Raw genomic sequence first — 17606 nt, 5'->3', positions numbered from 1 at the left:
TGTCTGTAGCTTGTGAGGTGTGGAAAGACTTTGTTGCTTTTATGAATTTTGCCTTGCTGCTTTTTGTTCTATGTTGCGCTGTCTGTATGCTACGTCTTGCTTGTCCTATGTTGCTGTCTGTATGCTATGTCTTGCTTGTCCTATGTTGCTCTGCGTGTGCTCACTGCTCAATGATGGTCTATATTGTAATTATTTTAATAACCTGCCCAGGGACTGCGGTTGAAAATTAGCCGGCTGGCTAAAACCGGCACTTTTACTGAAACGTTGATTAATGTGCACTGTCCCTGTAAAAATAAAATTAACTCAAACTCAGCACAGCAAGAAGAGGACTGGCCGCCCCCCAGCACCTGGTTGCTCTCTGGTTTTCTTCCTAGGTTCCTGCCTTTCAAGGGAGTTTTTCCTAGCCACCGTGCTTCTGTATAGCCCTGTGAGACATTTGCTGATGTAAAAAGGGCTTTATAAATACATTCGATTGATTTGACCCCTCTGACTGGTATCACTTATTTTCTTTCCAAAACACTTGAATGGGCTGTCTCTTACCAACTCTCTTGCTCTCTCCCTCAGAACAATCTTCTTGACCCTATCCAGTCAGACTTCAAGACGGGTCACTCAACCGATACTGCTCTTCTCGGTGTCACGGAGGCTCTCCGCCCTGCCAAAGCTGACTCTCTCTCTGTTCTCATTCTCCTAGATCTATCCACTGCCTTCGACACCATGAGCCATCAGATCTTCCTCTCCACCCTCTTAGGGCTGGGCATCTCAGGCTACGCACACTCCTGGAGGCTGCTCCTATCAGGTGACGTGGAGAGGTTCTGTTTCTGCACCACGTACTCTCACTACTAGTGTCCCCCAGAGCTCGGTTATAGGCCCTCTCCTCTTCTCTCTATACACCAAGTCACTCGGCTCCGTCATATCCTCACATGGTCTCTCCTATCATTGCTATGTGGATGACACTCAACTACCTTTCTCCTTCCCCCCTTCTGACACCCAGGTCACGTCAAGCATCTCTGCGTGCCTGGCAGATATCTCAGCTTGGATGTCGGCCCACCACCCCAAGCTCAACAAGAAAGAGCTGGCCTGCCCGCTCCAAGACCTCTCCATCATGGTTAACGACTCCAGTGTCCCCCTCCCAGAGTGCAAAGAACTTTGGCGTGGCCCTGGACAACACCCTGTCGTTCTCTGCAAACATCAAAGCAGTGGCTCACTCCTGCAGGTTCATGCTCTGCAACATCCGTAGTGTACGACCCTACACACAGGTCCGATTCCAGGCTCACTGTTGGCTGGGCTCCCAGTTTGTGCCATCAAACCCCTGCAACTTACCCAGAACGCTGCAGCCCGCCTGATTTTCAACCTCCTCCAGTCAAAGCTCGCATCCACTTCAAGACCATGGTAATTGCCTACAGAGCAGCAAGAGGAACTGCCCCTATTTACCTACAGGCTCTTCTCATACCCTTCACCCAGACCAGAGTATTCTGTTCTACCACCTCTGGTCTATTGGCCCTCCCACCCCCACGGAAGGGCAGCTCTGGTCTATTGGCCCTCCCACCCCCACGGAAGGGCAGCTCTGGTCTATTGGCCCTCCCACCCCCACGGAACGGCAGCTCTGGTCTATTGGCCCTCCCACCCCCACGGAACGGCAGCTCTGGTCTATTGGCCCTCCCACCACCACGGAACGACATCTCTGGCTCAGCCCAGTCCAAGCTTTTCTCTGTCCTGGCATTTTAATTTGCATGCGAGTTGTAGTTTCATGTGTTTATTGTGTTTTCATGTGTTTATTGTATTCTGATGTGTACTGTTGATCTACACAGAGCTCATCTGGAAAAGAGACCGTGGTCTCCCTTTCAAAATAAAAGTTCAATTAGAAGAAGAAAAAAAATGCAGAAGCTCATCTTGAATTGAGATTCACAGTAATTGACTATTTGCTTTTATTTGACATTGTATGGCAACAAACTTGTCTCACTAAATTTTGAGTAGGAATACAATTCCAACCAATTTTGTTTTACTGAGTAGCCTAGGCAAAACATATTGCAATTCTTTGGGACAGTAGTTCAGAAGACCTGTCAGTGACTCCAGCACATAGTCGATAAAAACATATTGTTTTCATACCGCACTGTAAAAAATACTCTGAAAGGTGGGGTAACAATAAAAGACTGTTTCTAAGTTGAAGTTTGAAGTTCTTTGCTGGCAGCCAAAGCTGATCCTAGAACAGTGATGAAGCGGTGCACGTCGCTAAAGGAGTTGTAGAGCGGCACCGGAGCGATGCGCAGAACGTTGGGTTCCCTCATGTCACACTTGAGATCGCATGGAGAGAACAGATCAAAACAGCAATAGTCAATTACAAAACATAGATTCAAATCTATGTCTGTATAATCATGCATAAAACATTTATACTGACTAAAAATATAAACACAACATGCAACAATTTCAAAGATTTTTCCTGAGTTACAGTTCATAGAAGGAAATCAGTCAATTGAAATAAATTAAATTATACCCTAATCTATGGATTTCACATGACTGGGCAGGGGCCTAGCCATGGGTGGGCCTGGGAAGACATAGGCCCACCCACTGAGGAGCCAAGCCCAGCCAATCAGAATTAATTTTCCCCTCACAAATGGGCTTTAATACAGACAGACGATCCTGCAGGGTAAAGAAGCTGCATATGGTGGTCCTGGGCTGGGGTGGTTACACGTGGTCTGCGGTTGTTTAATCAGCTTCTAGATATGCCACACCTGTCAGATGGATGGATTATCGTGGCAAAGGATAAATGCTCACTAACAAGGATGTAAAAAAATTAGTGCACAAAATGTGTGCGTATGGAAAATTTCGGAGATCTTTTATTTCAGCTAGTGAAACACGGGACCAAGACTTGACATGTTGCATTTATATTTTTTGTTCAGCATATATATTAAGAACGTGTGTTCTGTACCCAAATTACATGTAAACCCACGTCTGGACTAAAAAGCATGGTCAATGGATAAAAAAAAACAACTGAATTTGTATTATATTTAAGAGAGCAAGTTTCAGTCGAGACTAGGCTTAATATGGGTCTGGGAAACTCGTCAATAATGTACTACTTTTGTAAACTCAGCAAAAAAAAAGAAAGATCTCTTGTTCAGGACCCTGTCTTTCAAAGATATTTCATAAAAATCCAAAAAACTTCACAGATCTTCATTGTCAAGGGTTTAAACACTGTTTCCCATGCTTGTTCAATGAACCACAAACAATGAATGAACAGGCACTTGTGGAATGGTCGTGAATACACTGCAAGGCATGAGGACTGCAGATGTGGCCAGGGCAATAAATTGCAATGTCCGTACCTTGAGACGCCTAAAACAGCGCTACAGGGAGACAGGACGGACAGCTGATAGTCCTCGCAGTGGCTGACCACGTGTAACACCTGCACAGGATCGGTACATCCGAACATCACACCTGCGGGGCAGGTACAGGATGGCAACAACAACTGCCTGAGTTACACCAGGAACACACAATCCCTCCATCAGTGCTCAGACTGTCCGCAATAGGCTGAGAGATGCTGGACTAAGGTCTGGGGAGGTCATGGTCTGGGGCAGTGTGTCACAGCATCATCGGACTGAGCTTGTTGTCATTGCAGGCAATCTCAATGCTGTGCGTTACACATCCTCCTCCCTCATGTGGCACCCTTCCTGCAGGCTCATCCTGACATGACCCTCCAGCATGACAATGCCACCAGCCATACTGCTCGTTCTGTGCGTGATTTCCTGCAAGACAGGAATGTCAGTGATCTGCCATGGCCAGCGAAGAGCCCGGATCTCAATCCCATTGAGCACGTCTGGGACCTGTTAGATCGGAGGGTGAGTGCTAGGGCCATTCCCCCAGAAATGTCCGGGAACTTGCAGGTGCCTTGGTGGAAGAGTGGGGTAACATCTTACAGCAAGAACTGGAAAATCTGGTGCAGTCCATGAGGAGGAGCTGCAATGCAGTACTTAATGCAGCTGGTGGCCACACCAGATACTGACTGTTACTTTTGACCCCCCGTTTGTTTAGGGACACATTATTCAATTTCTGTTAGTCACATGTCTGTGGAATTTGTTCAGTTTATGTCTCAGTTGTTAAATCTTGTACTGTTCATACAAATATTTACACATGTTAAGTTTGCTGAAAATAAACGCAGTTGACAGTGAGAGGACGTTTCTTTTTTTGCTGAGTTTATTATATATGAAGCCACTCACAGCGACACCCCTCTTCTCCAGCTCCTGGAATATGGCTGCGATGGGGACAGAGAAAGAGAGGGAGAGTTGGCAGCCTCGTTCCTCAGGGTGGGAGGGAGTGATGATATGTACGTAGGGCTTGTGAGGCTGGGACTCGTCCTTGTTGTAGTAGTGCTGGATCAGACACTCCAAGTAACCCGTCAGAAGTCTGGACTTCTTCCTCAGAGCTGCCATACTGGTCATAGCAAAGACCTGGACGTATTGACAAAGATTGACAACTAATCAGTTATTGCCAGAGCTGGGCTCAATTCCATTTCAATTCAGAAAGTAAACCAAATTCCAATTCCAAATTCCCCTAATTGAAAAACACTGAAGAGAATTTGAATTTCACTGTACTTCCTGGATTGACTGGAATTGACCCCAACCCAGCTTATTATTACAGTTACAACCTTTTACAGGTCACTTTAAACTCCATGGTTAGAGAGATGAGCACGAACAAGTTCTAATATCTGCTGTATGAAATAGATATGAAGAACCAAAATGATTCCAATTACCTCTAAACTAGCTTGCAGTGGACACACCAGCAGGATGGGTTGGTTTGATAGCCGAAAGCCACTTATACCAGGTAGTAGATCCATTTCTATGGTCAGAAAAAATGTAGGATGTTCGTGATGAACTCATTTGGGTTCTGGCTTGACCGAAACGGCGAAATTAACACAGTAGAACCTATTTTCTGTAATACCCTAAAATGACCACAAGATGTCAGTGTAAATCAAGCTTCGTGGGTATCTCTTGCTTAGAGACCGACAGGGCCAACTCGAAGCAACATTCTGCAATATGTCCCCAGTACAGGGACTAAAATGAGAACATGATCACAAACATGTTGGTACCATTATCCATGCGGAACCTTGTTTTCAGGTTATGTCCCCACCATCCCGTGAGCCTGAGAGAGAAAGTAACGAGCAGTTAAAACATACACCATAGTCAAACACGCAATAGGAACACAAATCTGAGCTGTACTGCACCGTCATACTCACGCAGGCTTGACTGTACGTGCATTCTTCTCATGGATAAAAGCTCCAGCCAGACCACCAGCTCCAGAATTCACATACTGCACGTGAATACAAAAATAACTCTTTCCAACACAGTGCATAGTTTGTCTGCCTATTTTCTACAATGTTGAAGACCAATGATAATCTACAATATTTGAAATGGGCATCGATAACAACGACAAGAAAATCATTGTTGGCAATATTAAGCTCGAACGAGTACATTTCGACCCCACATATTGTTGTCTTCCTGTGTCAGCAGGTGTTGGACAGGAAACAGAGTGAAGCCACTGTCAGCAGTTCATTTGCCTTGATTTCGCCACACAAACCCCAATGCTGACCTTGTAGGAGCACCAGCAGGCAAAGTCCACTCCCCAGTCATGCAGCTTCAGCTCTGCATTGCCCACTGCGTGTGCACAGTCGAAACCAACGTAACAGCCCTGTGGGAAGAACAAAAACGCACCGTCATGCCAGATGCTAAGGGCAGCAGGCCGAAGCTGTGCAGTCAGGACACATCAGAGGCAGTTCATCAGCGTGTGTGTGTGTGTGTGTGTGTGTGTGTTTGTTTGCCTGTGTGTGTGTGTGTGTGTTTGTTTGTGTGTGTGTGTGTGTCTTTTAAAGACAAGCTTAATAAATTATTCATGTATTCCTAGTAGGGGTATTATTCTGAGGATCATTAGGGCTGACTAAGTCTGGTTGTTTTGATTGCCCTGCTAAATGTGACAGAGAGGGAAGGCTTGTGTGTGTGTGTGTGTGTGTGTGTGTGTGTGTGTGTGTGTGTGTGTGTGTGTGTGTGTGTGTGTGTGTGTGTGTGTGTGTGTGTGTGTGTGTGTGTGTGTGTTTGGTTTGACATCTCCCGAGTGTCAACATTTAGTTCCTTGTCAACACACTGCTATTTATTTGACGAATGTCATTCTCCGCATGTAGTGAATTGGAATGGGCATCATACACTTGCATGAGGCGAACGCAGACAAATCCGGCCGAACCAATCATGTCAAATTGTTACACATCCCTGACCACAGAGGACGCTGTTGGAGCAGCTGTTGTGTCTGACAAAATGCTTTTTTGTTTTAAATAACATGCTTCATTAACTCAAAAGCCAATGTTAACAATAACATTATACAATAGATAGAAGCATGATCAAATACGTTGACTATACACAATGGCTGTTATGCATTATAAACAGAGGTTGAATTTGATACAGTGGAGCCCCTCTAACACTAATCCTAGGTTCATGTTCACTTCCTGGTTCTACTCTAACCCTCGGCCACAATTCAAACTTCATATCCACATCCCAGGTCAACCACAACCACAGACATAACCAGAACCCTAACCCTAGCTTCATATCCACATCCCTGTTCAACCCTAGCTTCAACTTCAACCACAACCCTAACTCTAGCTTCATATCCACATCCCAGGTCAACCACAACCATAACCCCAACTTTGCATAAATCTAACCTCAACTATAGCCATATGTTCAATCCTAACCCTAACCTAGGTTAATCCTATTCTTCTCTTCAAAACCTTAAAATTGCTGGAGCTTTGCTCCGTCCGTTTCTCCTTTTGACCCAAGGTGCAGGAGCCCGGTTCTAGACCCAAGTTTTATTTATTTGACATTTATGATTATATAGATAACAGACAGAACAGGTCTGAGGGCAGAACACACACGGATCCCCCACCAAATCAGAGCCAGCCTCCATGCTCTAACAGAGCCCCACCCCAAAACCAGACTTAAAGCAGACATGATATACAATGAGTAATTCTAATTTGGGTTGGTTTATGGAGGTAGCTGGGTGAAATTAGCTGGGTCTTCTACAAAGGATAGCAAAGGTTGCCAGATATTATAAAATGTAATCGCAGATCCCCTAACGGAGTAGAGTTTTTTTTCTCTAGCTTGAGATGTTGCACAACTTCCTTTATCCAGTGGTTAAAAGCAGGAGGAAACCGATCCTTCCACTGAAATAGTATAAGACGCCTAGCTAGAAAAGATGTAAATGCCAGCATGTTGCCCATAGAACTATGGGACCATAGAACTATAGAACTGTAGAGGGGCCTCCTGTGGTGCCACGCCGAATAATGCAAAAAAAGGCAGAAGGTTCTATAAGTCTAGAAAAAGTCTAAAAAAAATGGATATCCAGAAATCTGTCAATTCCAATTCCATAATTGTGCCTTTGACCAATGCAGCCTATTAACTATTTTAAATTGAATTACAGCATGTCTTCGACGTATCGATTAAACATTTATTCTCTGAAGCATACTATGCCAAGTTTCGTCGGAAAGTTGTTCACCTAAATCCTCTTCCCATTGGTTCTAAAGAGAGCTCAGGGAATCCAGATTGTGCGAGTATAATAACGCATAGATCAAGCTTATGCCCCCTTTGATACAAGGGTTCACTATAAAAATAGAAACTAGAAGGAAAGTAGGTGGGTGCGACTCCAGCCCAATTTAACCACTGATTATAAACAAAGACTCATCCATTTCACTTCTTTGTCGCAATGTAGTGACAGTATCACAGTTTGGACACCAGAGGGCAGTGTTGTCCCTTGACTGTTTAAATTGAACCTTTATAAAACTCCATCAAGATAATGTTGGAGTACCCTCTAAGGAGTGAGATCATGAAATAGATTCAGCCGCGGGCTGATTTTTTCTTGAGCGGCGGGTCAGAGGCCTGAACATAATACCAAATAATTTGTAGACTACAATTTGACCGCAAGAAGCCCAAATAGATATACAATTAGATTAAAACATTAAAGCAGACGGGCAGGTAGTGTTCTCCTGGCATCCACCAAACCCAGATTCGTCCCTCGGACTGCCAGATAGTCAAGCGTGATTCATCACTCCAGAGAACACGTTTTCACTGCTGCAGAGTCCAATGGCAGCGAGCTTTATACCACTCCAGCCGATTGTTGTTTCCACTTCACAATAAAAGCACTTACAGTTAAACAGGCAGCTCTAGCATGGCAGAAATTTGACGAACTAGGCCTCCCGAGTGGAGTAGCGGGTTAAGGCACTGCATCACTACAGATTCGGGTTCGATAACGGGCTGTGTCGAGCGCCGGGAGACCCATGAGGCGGCGCACAATTGGCCCAGCTTCACCCGGGTAAGGGGAGGGTTTGGCCGGCCGGGATGTCTTTGTCCCATTGCGCTCTAGCGACTCCTGTGTCGGGCCGGGCGCATGCACGCTGACACGGTCGCCAGGTATATGGTGTTTCCTCCAACACATTGGTGTAGCCGGCTTCCGGGTTAAGCGAGCAGTGTGTCAAGAAGCAGTGCGGCTTGGCGGGGTCGTGTTTCGGAGGACGGACGGCTCTCGACCTTCGCCTCTCCCGAGTCCATGCGGGAGGTGCAGCGATGGGACAAGACTATCTACCAAATGGATCTCACAAAATTGGCGAGAAAAAGAAGTTTAAAAAAATATGAAGGTGTCACGATGACAGTCATCAAGCACTTCAGTAAGGCCATTCTACTGCCAGTATGTGTCTATGGAGATTGCATGGCTCTGTGCTCGATTTGATACACATCAGCAACAGGTGTGGCTGAAACAGCCAAATCCACTAATGTGAAGGGGTGTACTGTCCACATACGTTTGTATATATAGTGGGGGTGGGCATTGTGGAACCCTGCTCTAAGGGGATTTGTAAAGGGTTTAGAAGTAGTTTATAGACAAAGAATTTGTTCAAAAGTTTAAATAACATTTCCCAAAAACCCACCCCTTTAAAAAAAAAAAAAAATGTTTGGGTCTCACTGCAGGCGAGAAAAAGACAAGAGGATTGGTTCTAAAGTCGTCCTTTTACCTTCTTCTGCCCTGCTTTAGTGATGGCGACCATATCAAAGAGCTGCCCGGTGTAATACTGCACTCCACTGAACAGGACCACCGCAATGGAATCTCCCTCCTTTTCTATCGTGTCCAGAATGTCCTCAGTTCTCAGCACCTCCTCGCCCTGCCGGTTTAAAAAAAACACAGCAGTTGATCAGGGTATATAAAATGTCACTTTTAATAACTGTTAATAAACTATTTCTCAACGCTCGGTTATACTCTTTATACTCAATGTCCGTTGGTACCTCGAAAGGTGCAAATAAAAGTTATTATTTATGTCCTATTCCCCTAAAGGTGATTATAGACAAAAATGAAGACTAGTTTACCGGTCTGGGCTTCATGAGCAGCATGCTCTGCTTAGGGTCGTAACCTTTCAACTGGATCTGAGATTCCACAGCATACTGAAGAAATTACACATGATGAACATGGTAAAAAAAAAATTACGACAGGGTAAATGACGAAGAGGAGTCTCTGCACACTTTAACAAGTAGATGACAACTGTCAAAACGGGTTCTTTTTAGGGCAAAAACATGAATTATGGTTGAAATGCAGTTGAAGAATGCAAATGCCTTTTGAACACAAAATGACCTGCAGTCATTACACCGACATCCTGTAGGTTGAAAACAAGTTCTGTGTCGTTGGAATTACTCACATGGTCTGAGGGGAAAGCCTTGTCCTCAAGAAGGATTTTGTGACGTTTTGCTGTAGGTTTGTAAAAAGACAGCTGTAAAGCACATATATAACATGTTGTTAATGTAAAGTCTCGGTATATAATGTATAGTGTATGTTTACGTTGGCAATTTGCATAAAAGTTTGACGTTATCTTACCAACAGAATATGCAGATTAACTGTTAACCCGTTCATCAAGGCAACCTCCTCAGCTTTAGCCCCTGTTCGCACGCAAACACACACACACACACAAAGGTGATTTAATTCCCATTGCTCTGATATAACTTTCGAACACATTTTTACTTAATAGCATTTAAGCTATCACAACCTACATTTTCCAAAGTACATTTTCCACACAAAAAGGCATCTGAGGTGATTGCACAATGGCCTTCAGTTGTTTGGTTTGGTTGTACTTTGGACTCTGCAAAAGATGTCAGGGTGCAATTACCTTTTAAAACCAGTCACAGATAGGTCTCTCTGTCATACATTTTCAACAGCCGGACAGAACGATAATAACCTATCAGAATTACCTGACAATTTAACCATGGATGTTATGAGAGCTGGAAATGACAGGCTTTTAACAGTGCTGTGTGAAAAAGGGAACAATGACGATATAGGGAACCGTGATGACTGTGTATTGAAATCCTTTGTTCGCACATCAGTGTAAAAAGCCTGTAAAGGTGCCAACATGCATTGTTAAATAGCCCCATCTCAGCCCGAGCTCATGTTCACTAATATGATCATACAACTAACATAGAACGTTATGTTAGATAATGCATTGAACATGTGTTATTGTATGAACTTACCAACCACATTAGCCATGAGTCCCTCTATATTGTTCTCCGCCCAGGCCCAAGGTCGAGAGCCTTGTACATGGCCATGAACCCCCCTGTAAAACAGAACGCAATAAAACAATGGTCACAGCTACAAGGATAAGATACACATTTCAGAGATAGAACAATAGCTTTTTAAAGAGAAAGGTTCAGGGGGGGGACATGTCATCCTCAAATGACCATTACTGTACTTGAAATAGTTGACTAAAACTTTAGCTGATTCAGTGTCATAAAGCGAACATTGGGGGAAACATTGAGGGAACAACTTACGTTTTAGCCCATTTATCCAGCTCCTCGTCAATGTACTTCTTGGCCATTTTGGGCTGGAGGCCAAGTGAGTTCCCCACAAAGTAAATGCATTCCTTGGTGCCATCCACAAGCGTAAGGTCAGCTAAGGGAACAATAACAGTGCATTAGCCCAATCGATCCACACATTTTTACTAAGACTGCATTGTTCAAATCACGGCCTACTTCTTGACCCCAGAAAGATGCTTTTGTTTTGCGGTTGAAGAATGTCATTAAAATGATTCAACTTTCAAACACTTAGTTAGCTAAATGAAAGTGCTTAGTCATCTCCTTTTTTCAGCTCGACCCATATGTTGTGAGCATCTCGCTTCCAGCTATAATACATATCCCAGCAGCAAATCTTTTCTGACCTCATGGTACCCGATCAGGGAGGCCGTTTCCTCTCTGTATGTAGGATCTTGTAGACCTACATGTACAGTTGAAGTCGGCAAAACCGTTTTGGTGATTTCTGGTCTACAGTATCAACAAAATAGTATCGGACTCATTCAGCAGTTTTTACCTGATTAAGTACAATAGCATTGGAAAATTCATGTTGAAAGTTACATTTACATTCCTAAAATTTAAGTTGAAAATGATGCTGTCGCTTCTTGATGACAAGTCATTAATAAATAGCCCAATGTCAAGACCGTTATAAAGTGTCCAAATCAAATAACCAATATGCAGAAACGGTGTGATATATTGAAAATCTATGCATATAATGTACCATCTATACATAGTGCCATGATAAAGTATTTGCCACTTTTTGATTTTCTCTATTGTTGCATATTTTTGATACTGAATGTTATATGATCTTTAACTAAAACTTAATATAAGATGAACATGAGTTTACAAATAAATTAAAATATACATATTTTATTTAATTAACAAAGTTGTGCAACACCCAATTCCCTTGTGTGAAAAAGTAATTGCCCCCTTACACTCAATAAATACTCGTACTGACAAGTTGAAAACATGGCAGTTGATCAGGGAACATAAATGTCAATTTTAATAACTGTTAATAAAATATTTCTCAACACCCAATTTCACTCTGTAAGTGTCCATGGGTATCATCTCATCCAAAAAGTTGACTCAAGTTTTCCAAAAAAGCACCTGGATGATCATCAAGACTCTTAGAAGAATGTTCTATGGACAGATGAGTCAAAAGTATAACTTTCTGGACGACATGGGTCCCATTAATCCTGATAAAAACCAAACACTGCATTCCACAGTAAGAACCTTATACCAAAGGTCAAGCATGGTGGTGGTAGTGTGGTGAATTGGGGATGCTTTGCTGTCTCAGGACCTCACTAGAAAACATATGAAAATGTTTGTAGTAAAACAAAAAAATGATTTACAAGCAAAAACCAGTCAAGATGACAATTTGTTCTTCGCCTGTGGACTGTGCCTTAATCAAAGAACCATGAATTCTGTTCTGTATCAGAGAATTCTACAGGAGAATGTCAGGCCATCCATCTGTGAGCTGAAACTGAAACGCAGCTGGGTCATGCAGCAAGACAATGATCCAAAACACACAATCAAGTACGCATCAAAATGGCTAAAAAGCACATTTGATAAAGTCCAGACCTTATCCCAATTGAGATGTTGTGGCAGGACTTGAAACGAGCTGTTCATGCTTGAAAACCCACAAATGTCGCTGAGTCAAAGCAGTTCTGCATGTAAGAGTGGGCCACTGTTGAAACTACCACAACTCAAAAAACATCACTGCTTAGAGGACAACCTACAGTACCATCAGCTACATTTTGGAATGTTGAATTTTGATACAGGGTTCACCAAAACAGAAATAGAAACAGCAACAGTGTTTTGGGGCTCCCGAGTGGCACAGCGGTCTAAGGCACTGCATCTCAGTGCTAAGAGCCGTCACTACAGTCCCTGGTTCGAATCCAGGCTGTATAACATCCGGCCATGATTGGGAGTCCCATAGGGCGGTGCACAATTGGCCCAGCGTCGTCTAGATTTGGCTGGGGTAGGCTGTAATTGTAAATAACAATTTGTTCTTAACCGACTTGCCTAGATAAATAAAGCTTAAATAAAATAAATCACTCCTATCGATTATAACGTTTAAATTATTTGCACAAGAGGAGGAGATGAGGTTGCACATCCTTTTAAAACTAGCACAGCTCAAAAACCACACAGAACATGGGAATAATGTGTTAATAACTGGTTAGAGGACAGTTTGTAGAAAACAGCTGGCTACATTTTGATGTGTTGCATTTTGTTTCAAGTGGGTCTCCAACCTGGTAAGTGTAATGCAACACTTTTTTGTTAATCACTTCCATCGATACACTGAAATCAATAGAACAGCGGGCAAACGTTCAGGTTTAGCACTGTTTAAACTAACACGACTCAAAGGCCCCAAGGAAAGTTGAATGACCTACACGCGGTTAGTTAGACAATAACTTGTAGAAGTCTATGTTTTGCAATGGCGGATGTTGATTTTGGGAGGCTGCCATCATGGAAAAGGAATCCAACAAACAAAAATATTTTTTTCTGTTAGTTAACTTCAACGAAACACGACACACCATAGGATATATCAACAGTGACAACGGTTCGCTGCTATTTACGTGTTACTTTGACAGTCAAAACAGTGTATTGGTGTGTGGCCAGCGACGTTTACAGAGACCACCCCGAATTGTCCGTGCAATTTGAGAAAATGATAGCTGCTTTTTTAATCATGCAACGCATGACAAAATCAACAGTACATAACTAAAGATATTGATAGGTTATAACCAATTGATTTTGTGTCATGTTGACTATAAAACGTTTAAATACGAGCATCACCAATCTGAGGTAAAAAAAAAACATGTGGAATTCCAACCAATTCGATGTGGTCAAAACGCCAGCTTGTGTAAAGTAGTGTAATATACATGAATTATATATGGCAAAATAATGAAATATCTTAATTTCGGGTTGACAGTAAATCAAGCAAACTCACAGATGCGTTCAATAATCACATACAGTATATTTCTCACTAGTATACATTTAAAGATGTTTTTAAAATGCTCTAATTCACAATTTAACCGGTTGCTCTCGAAAGTCCTCCCCATAGTGACTATACAGCAGACCATTCTTTCGACTAAATTGGGCCAAGCAAGGCTCATTGTAGCCAGAAAAACTCTGCCCACAAGTTAGTAAAGGTCAGAGGTTTTCCTACATATAAGATAATAATATCATGACACTCCACAGACTGCTATGGGGAGACGGAGAAGCAACTAGCTAGTGCATAAAAAGGCCTGCTTGCCATTTTACTTACAAGGAGGGAGTTCTGCAACTTTGGGTAATAGAAACTGTTCACGTAGATGCTTTAGTTCGTCGTGATTGTCCAGATATGTGGCTACTTCATTCGATGTCTGGCTGCATCCCAGCAGAGTAGAGACGCGCTCCAGAACTTTGCGCGGAGACATGGCGTCAAATGGGTCCATTACTGAAGTTGAAAAAAGGAAAATGATTTAGAGTAATATGCCATTTACAAATAGTTATCAAACAAAGCTAGTCCTTCAGTATGTATACTATCTACACAGGCTATATACCCACCTCAAATGTTTTGACAGGTTGGCTAAAAAACAACTGCCTGCATTCCAAAGCTCAATATATTCTATTATGACAATTCAAAGTGGAGAAACAATTAAATAATTAGGTAATTACCAGATAATGCAAGTATTTCCAATTTCAGTTGAATATATCACAGTCTCTTTCACCAGTTTGAGAGTTAATCGGACACATTCACGAGTGCTCTTTCACCCCTCTGTAAATTCCCGCAGTTAGCTAATAATTGACCTCAGAGATAAACTCACTGGCGAGGTATTATCGATACTGTAAACAACACCTGTATCCAAAATGGTCGAAGAAGAGGCACTATGTAGACCTACTTCCTTCATAGACTGTCATGTGTTGCTTTTCATGACAGCCTATTATTTCTTCCATTCCTTCGATTGGGCGGATGTACGTGATGAGCAGAGGGCATTGAGGCAGGAAGAACACCGTTGCATGTATCTAATTGGTTGACAGACCTCTAATCGGCATGTCGCGAAAAGTTCTCAAACTTTTCTCCTGGACAGGGCTCAGAATAACTCGCAGTAGAGGACACAGGGGTAGACTGCCCATCTGGCATTTCTGGCAAATGCCAGAAGGACCGGTCCTTTTTTGCCTAGTGGGAAAAATGCTAAATTAGCATTATCTGGCTAATAATGGGGTCCTCGAGGAAGAAAAACATGGTTGTTGTGGCGTCCTCAAGGGGGAAAAGAATGGGCCAGTGTGTTAGAAATCCCAGAGCCAATTTCTATTCCCAGTCCGCCCCGTGTGAGGACATCAAAAACGTTCAAATTGTAGTTTGAGGTGAAGCTCACATAAACAATATTTTGTACAGTAGCCAGGTGAGAAGACAGGGAGGTTTTGTGGGAAGGAAGGAGTACATTTTTTTGTGATGGATAAAGCAGTCAGGGAGAGATGATTTCTGTCCCTGTGAAAGCTAGGGGGGGAGCAAGTCAGGTATTAATAGGCTGTTATTTTCTGAGTGGTTCTAGGAGGCTGTACTGCCTTCCCCTGGTGCTGCTGGAGAAATGTAAATGCCTTTATGCTCCTCAGTCTTCCCACCTGCATACAGATAGAGAATGAAGTCAACAGCGTGATCCACCTTTCGTACCAGTTTACAATAGACAACACAATGCGTATTATGTCTACTTATTTGTGTACTGTGGTATTCCATGGCAAGCTGATGGAAATCTCCTGATGGTGCCTATTTAACCTGTCAGTCTATAGGAGTTAAGTGTAACCGATTTCTCATCTTCATTCGTAGTGGACATTTCCTCTGCCAGTCCTAATAGATAACGAATAGAAGGAATCCGGAAGCTCTACAGGAAGCTCCATTATCAATTTAGAGAGAGGAGTTTCAGCACCATGAAGAGCAAGACAAAGTTACTCTATTGAATAATATCTCAACTCCAATCCTCCTTCACCACATTTCCCTAGCCCTTATCCAACTTTAAGATTACCACTGACATACAGGAGAAAACTTGTATCATACAGTAGCTATGTTGAAAGAGCTGATTTTCAAATCCATGGGCAAAAAACATATAGATGTAACCCAGACTTAATCTATACTGATTTAGCTATTCAAAAGCAAAATACTACTCTTTTTTTTTTTTTAAACAAAAAACGAATACAAAATATGAAATATTTACTAAATGTACAGGAGGTTTTTGCCGAGGCGACCTCACAGCGCCATGTCAACATGTGTAGAACGGCATGAAATTAGCTATGGAACTGCAAAGGTTTCTCTCTGACCACGGCCTTGCGCTACTTCACTGCATGCATCCCAATGGTAGGCTGCCTCGACCAAATCATCCCCTTAAATGCTGCAGACAGCAGGAGGTGATCCTTAGCTTAACAGTGTCATAGCAAATAACCAGTCTTCCGTTAAGGCACCAGTCACAAAGGGAGGTCGATCACAAACCCTTCAAAGCGTCATAATAAGCCTTTGCATATTTCTTTCACTTCTACATACTATAAACGGCTCATTTTTGGATGTTCGGTGGCTTCAGGAGGGATATCTGTCTGACAATTACATCGACATGGCTCGTGTAGGAAGTAGTCAATTCTGAAGAAGGAGAGGTTGAGCAAGAGGTTGGTTCCAACCCACCTTATTCCCTGTAAATAGTGCTCTACTTTTGACAAGAGCCATATGGGCCCTGGTCAAAAGTAGTGCACTTACATAGGGAATAGTTGTTTGTTGTGGTACTGTATACAATGGAGCTGTCCCAGAGGTAACCTTGCTGCTTTTGCTTTTTCACCACGAACAGAACTGCTCTTCTTCAAACAAGCCCAAGCATCTCACATTGTAACAAAATCTAAAAGCAGCAAACACATGTGTAGATCTCTTCACAATACGAGTGAAAGTAAATTGTGTACTTCTTAGAGTGTATCCACTATCCTCTATCTCCCGCACGCCATTGCAGTCTACTCACACAGATAACTTTGTTTTGTTTCAATGTCAGCTATATATTGAAGGTCTTGGATAGCTTGTACTGTATGTTGGGATATGACAAGTGCTGACCTCCATGGTTTTAATGGACTCTTCTGTGGCTCATTTGTAAGAAGAGAGGAGCTCTTTGCTGCCTCTGCTTTGTGCTGGGACAGGTCTCCAGGGCCCTCTTCTTCAGAAACATGGAGGATAACGCATCTTTATGGGCTACATGGCCTCCTTACTGAGCACTATTGACTGGTTGTCAGCTAGCCTTCTAGACAGTGATGCTGGAATTGGTCTCTTATTGGATTTTCTCCTATCTTTTTCATCTTCTCTCTCTCTGTCTCTCGCTCTGTCTCTCTCTCTGTCTCTCTCGCTCTCTCTCTGGCTCTCTCTCTCTCTCTCTCTCAATTCAATTCTATTCAATTCAAGGGCTTTATTGGCATGGGAAACATATGTTAACATTGCCAAAGCAAGTGAAGTAGATAAGAAACAAAAGTGAAATAAACAATAAAATGAACAGTAAACATTACACTCACAGAAATGACAAAATAATAAAGACATTTCAAATATCATATTATGTCTATATACAGTGTAGAGATGTGCAAAAAGTTAAAGTACAAAATAAATAAACATAAATATGGGTTGTATTCACAATGGTGTTTGTTCTTCCCTGGTTGCCCTTTTCTTGTGGCAACAGGTCACAAATATTGCTGCTGTGATGGCACACTGTGGTATTTCACCCAGTCTCTCTCTCTCTCTCTCTCTTTCTCTCTCTCTCTTGC

The 17606-nt window shown here is 42.7% G+C and overlaps 1 protein-coding gene across 1 annotated transcript; it reads right to left on the bottom strand.

Moving 5' to 3' along the window:
* Window positions 1–1890: 1890 nt before the first annotated feature.
* On the bottom strand, window positions 1891–14960 carry LOC139373257 (kynureninase). The gene is made up of 14 exons (XM_071113561.1): window positions 14505–14960; window positions 14113–14283; window positions 10827–10947; window positions 10530–10612; window positions 9883–9944; window positions 9707–9778; window positions 9381–9455; window positions 9032–9178; window positions 5578–5676; window positions 5225–5298; window positions 5078–5130; window positions 4742–4827; window positions 4209–4439; window positions 1891–2291 (listed from the first exon to the last, which is right to left on the bottom strand). The coding sequence occupies exons 2-14, from the start codon at window positions 14279–14281 to the stop codon at window positions 2157–2159; spliced, it is 1407 nt and encodes a 468-aa protein (XP_070969662.1). The 5' UTR covers window positions 14282–14283; window positions 14505–14960; the 3' UTR covers window positions 1891–2156.
* Window positions 14961–17606: the final 2646 nt, after the last annotated feature.

Source organism: Oncorhynchus clarkii, chromosome 18, assembly GCF_045791955.1.
Source record: "Oncorhynchus clarkii lewisi isolate Uvic-CL-2024 chromosome 18, UVic_Ocla_1.0, whole genome shotgun sequence".
Classification (NCBI taxonomy): domain Eukaryota; kingdom Metazoa; phylum Chordata; class Actinopteri; order Salmoniformes; family Salmonidae; genus Oncorhynchus; species Oncorhynchus clarkii.
Note: the sequence above shows the minus strand (reverse complement) of the source record. Positions and strands in the feature narration are given on the sequence as shown.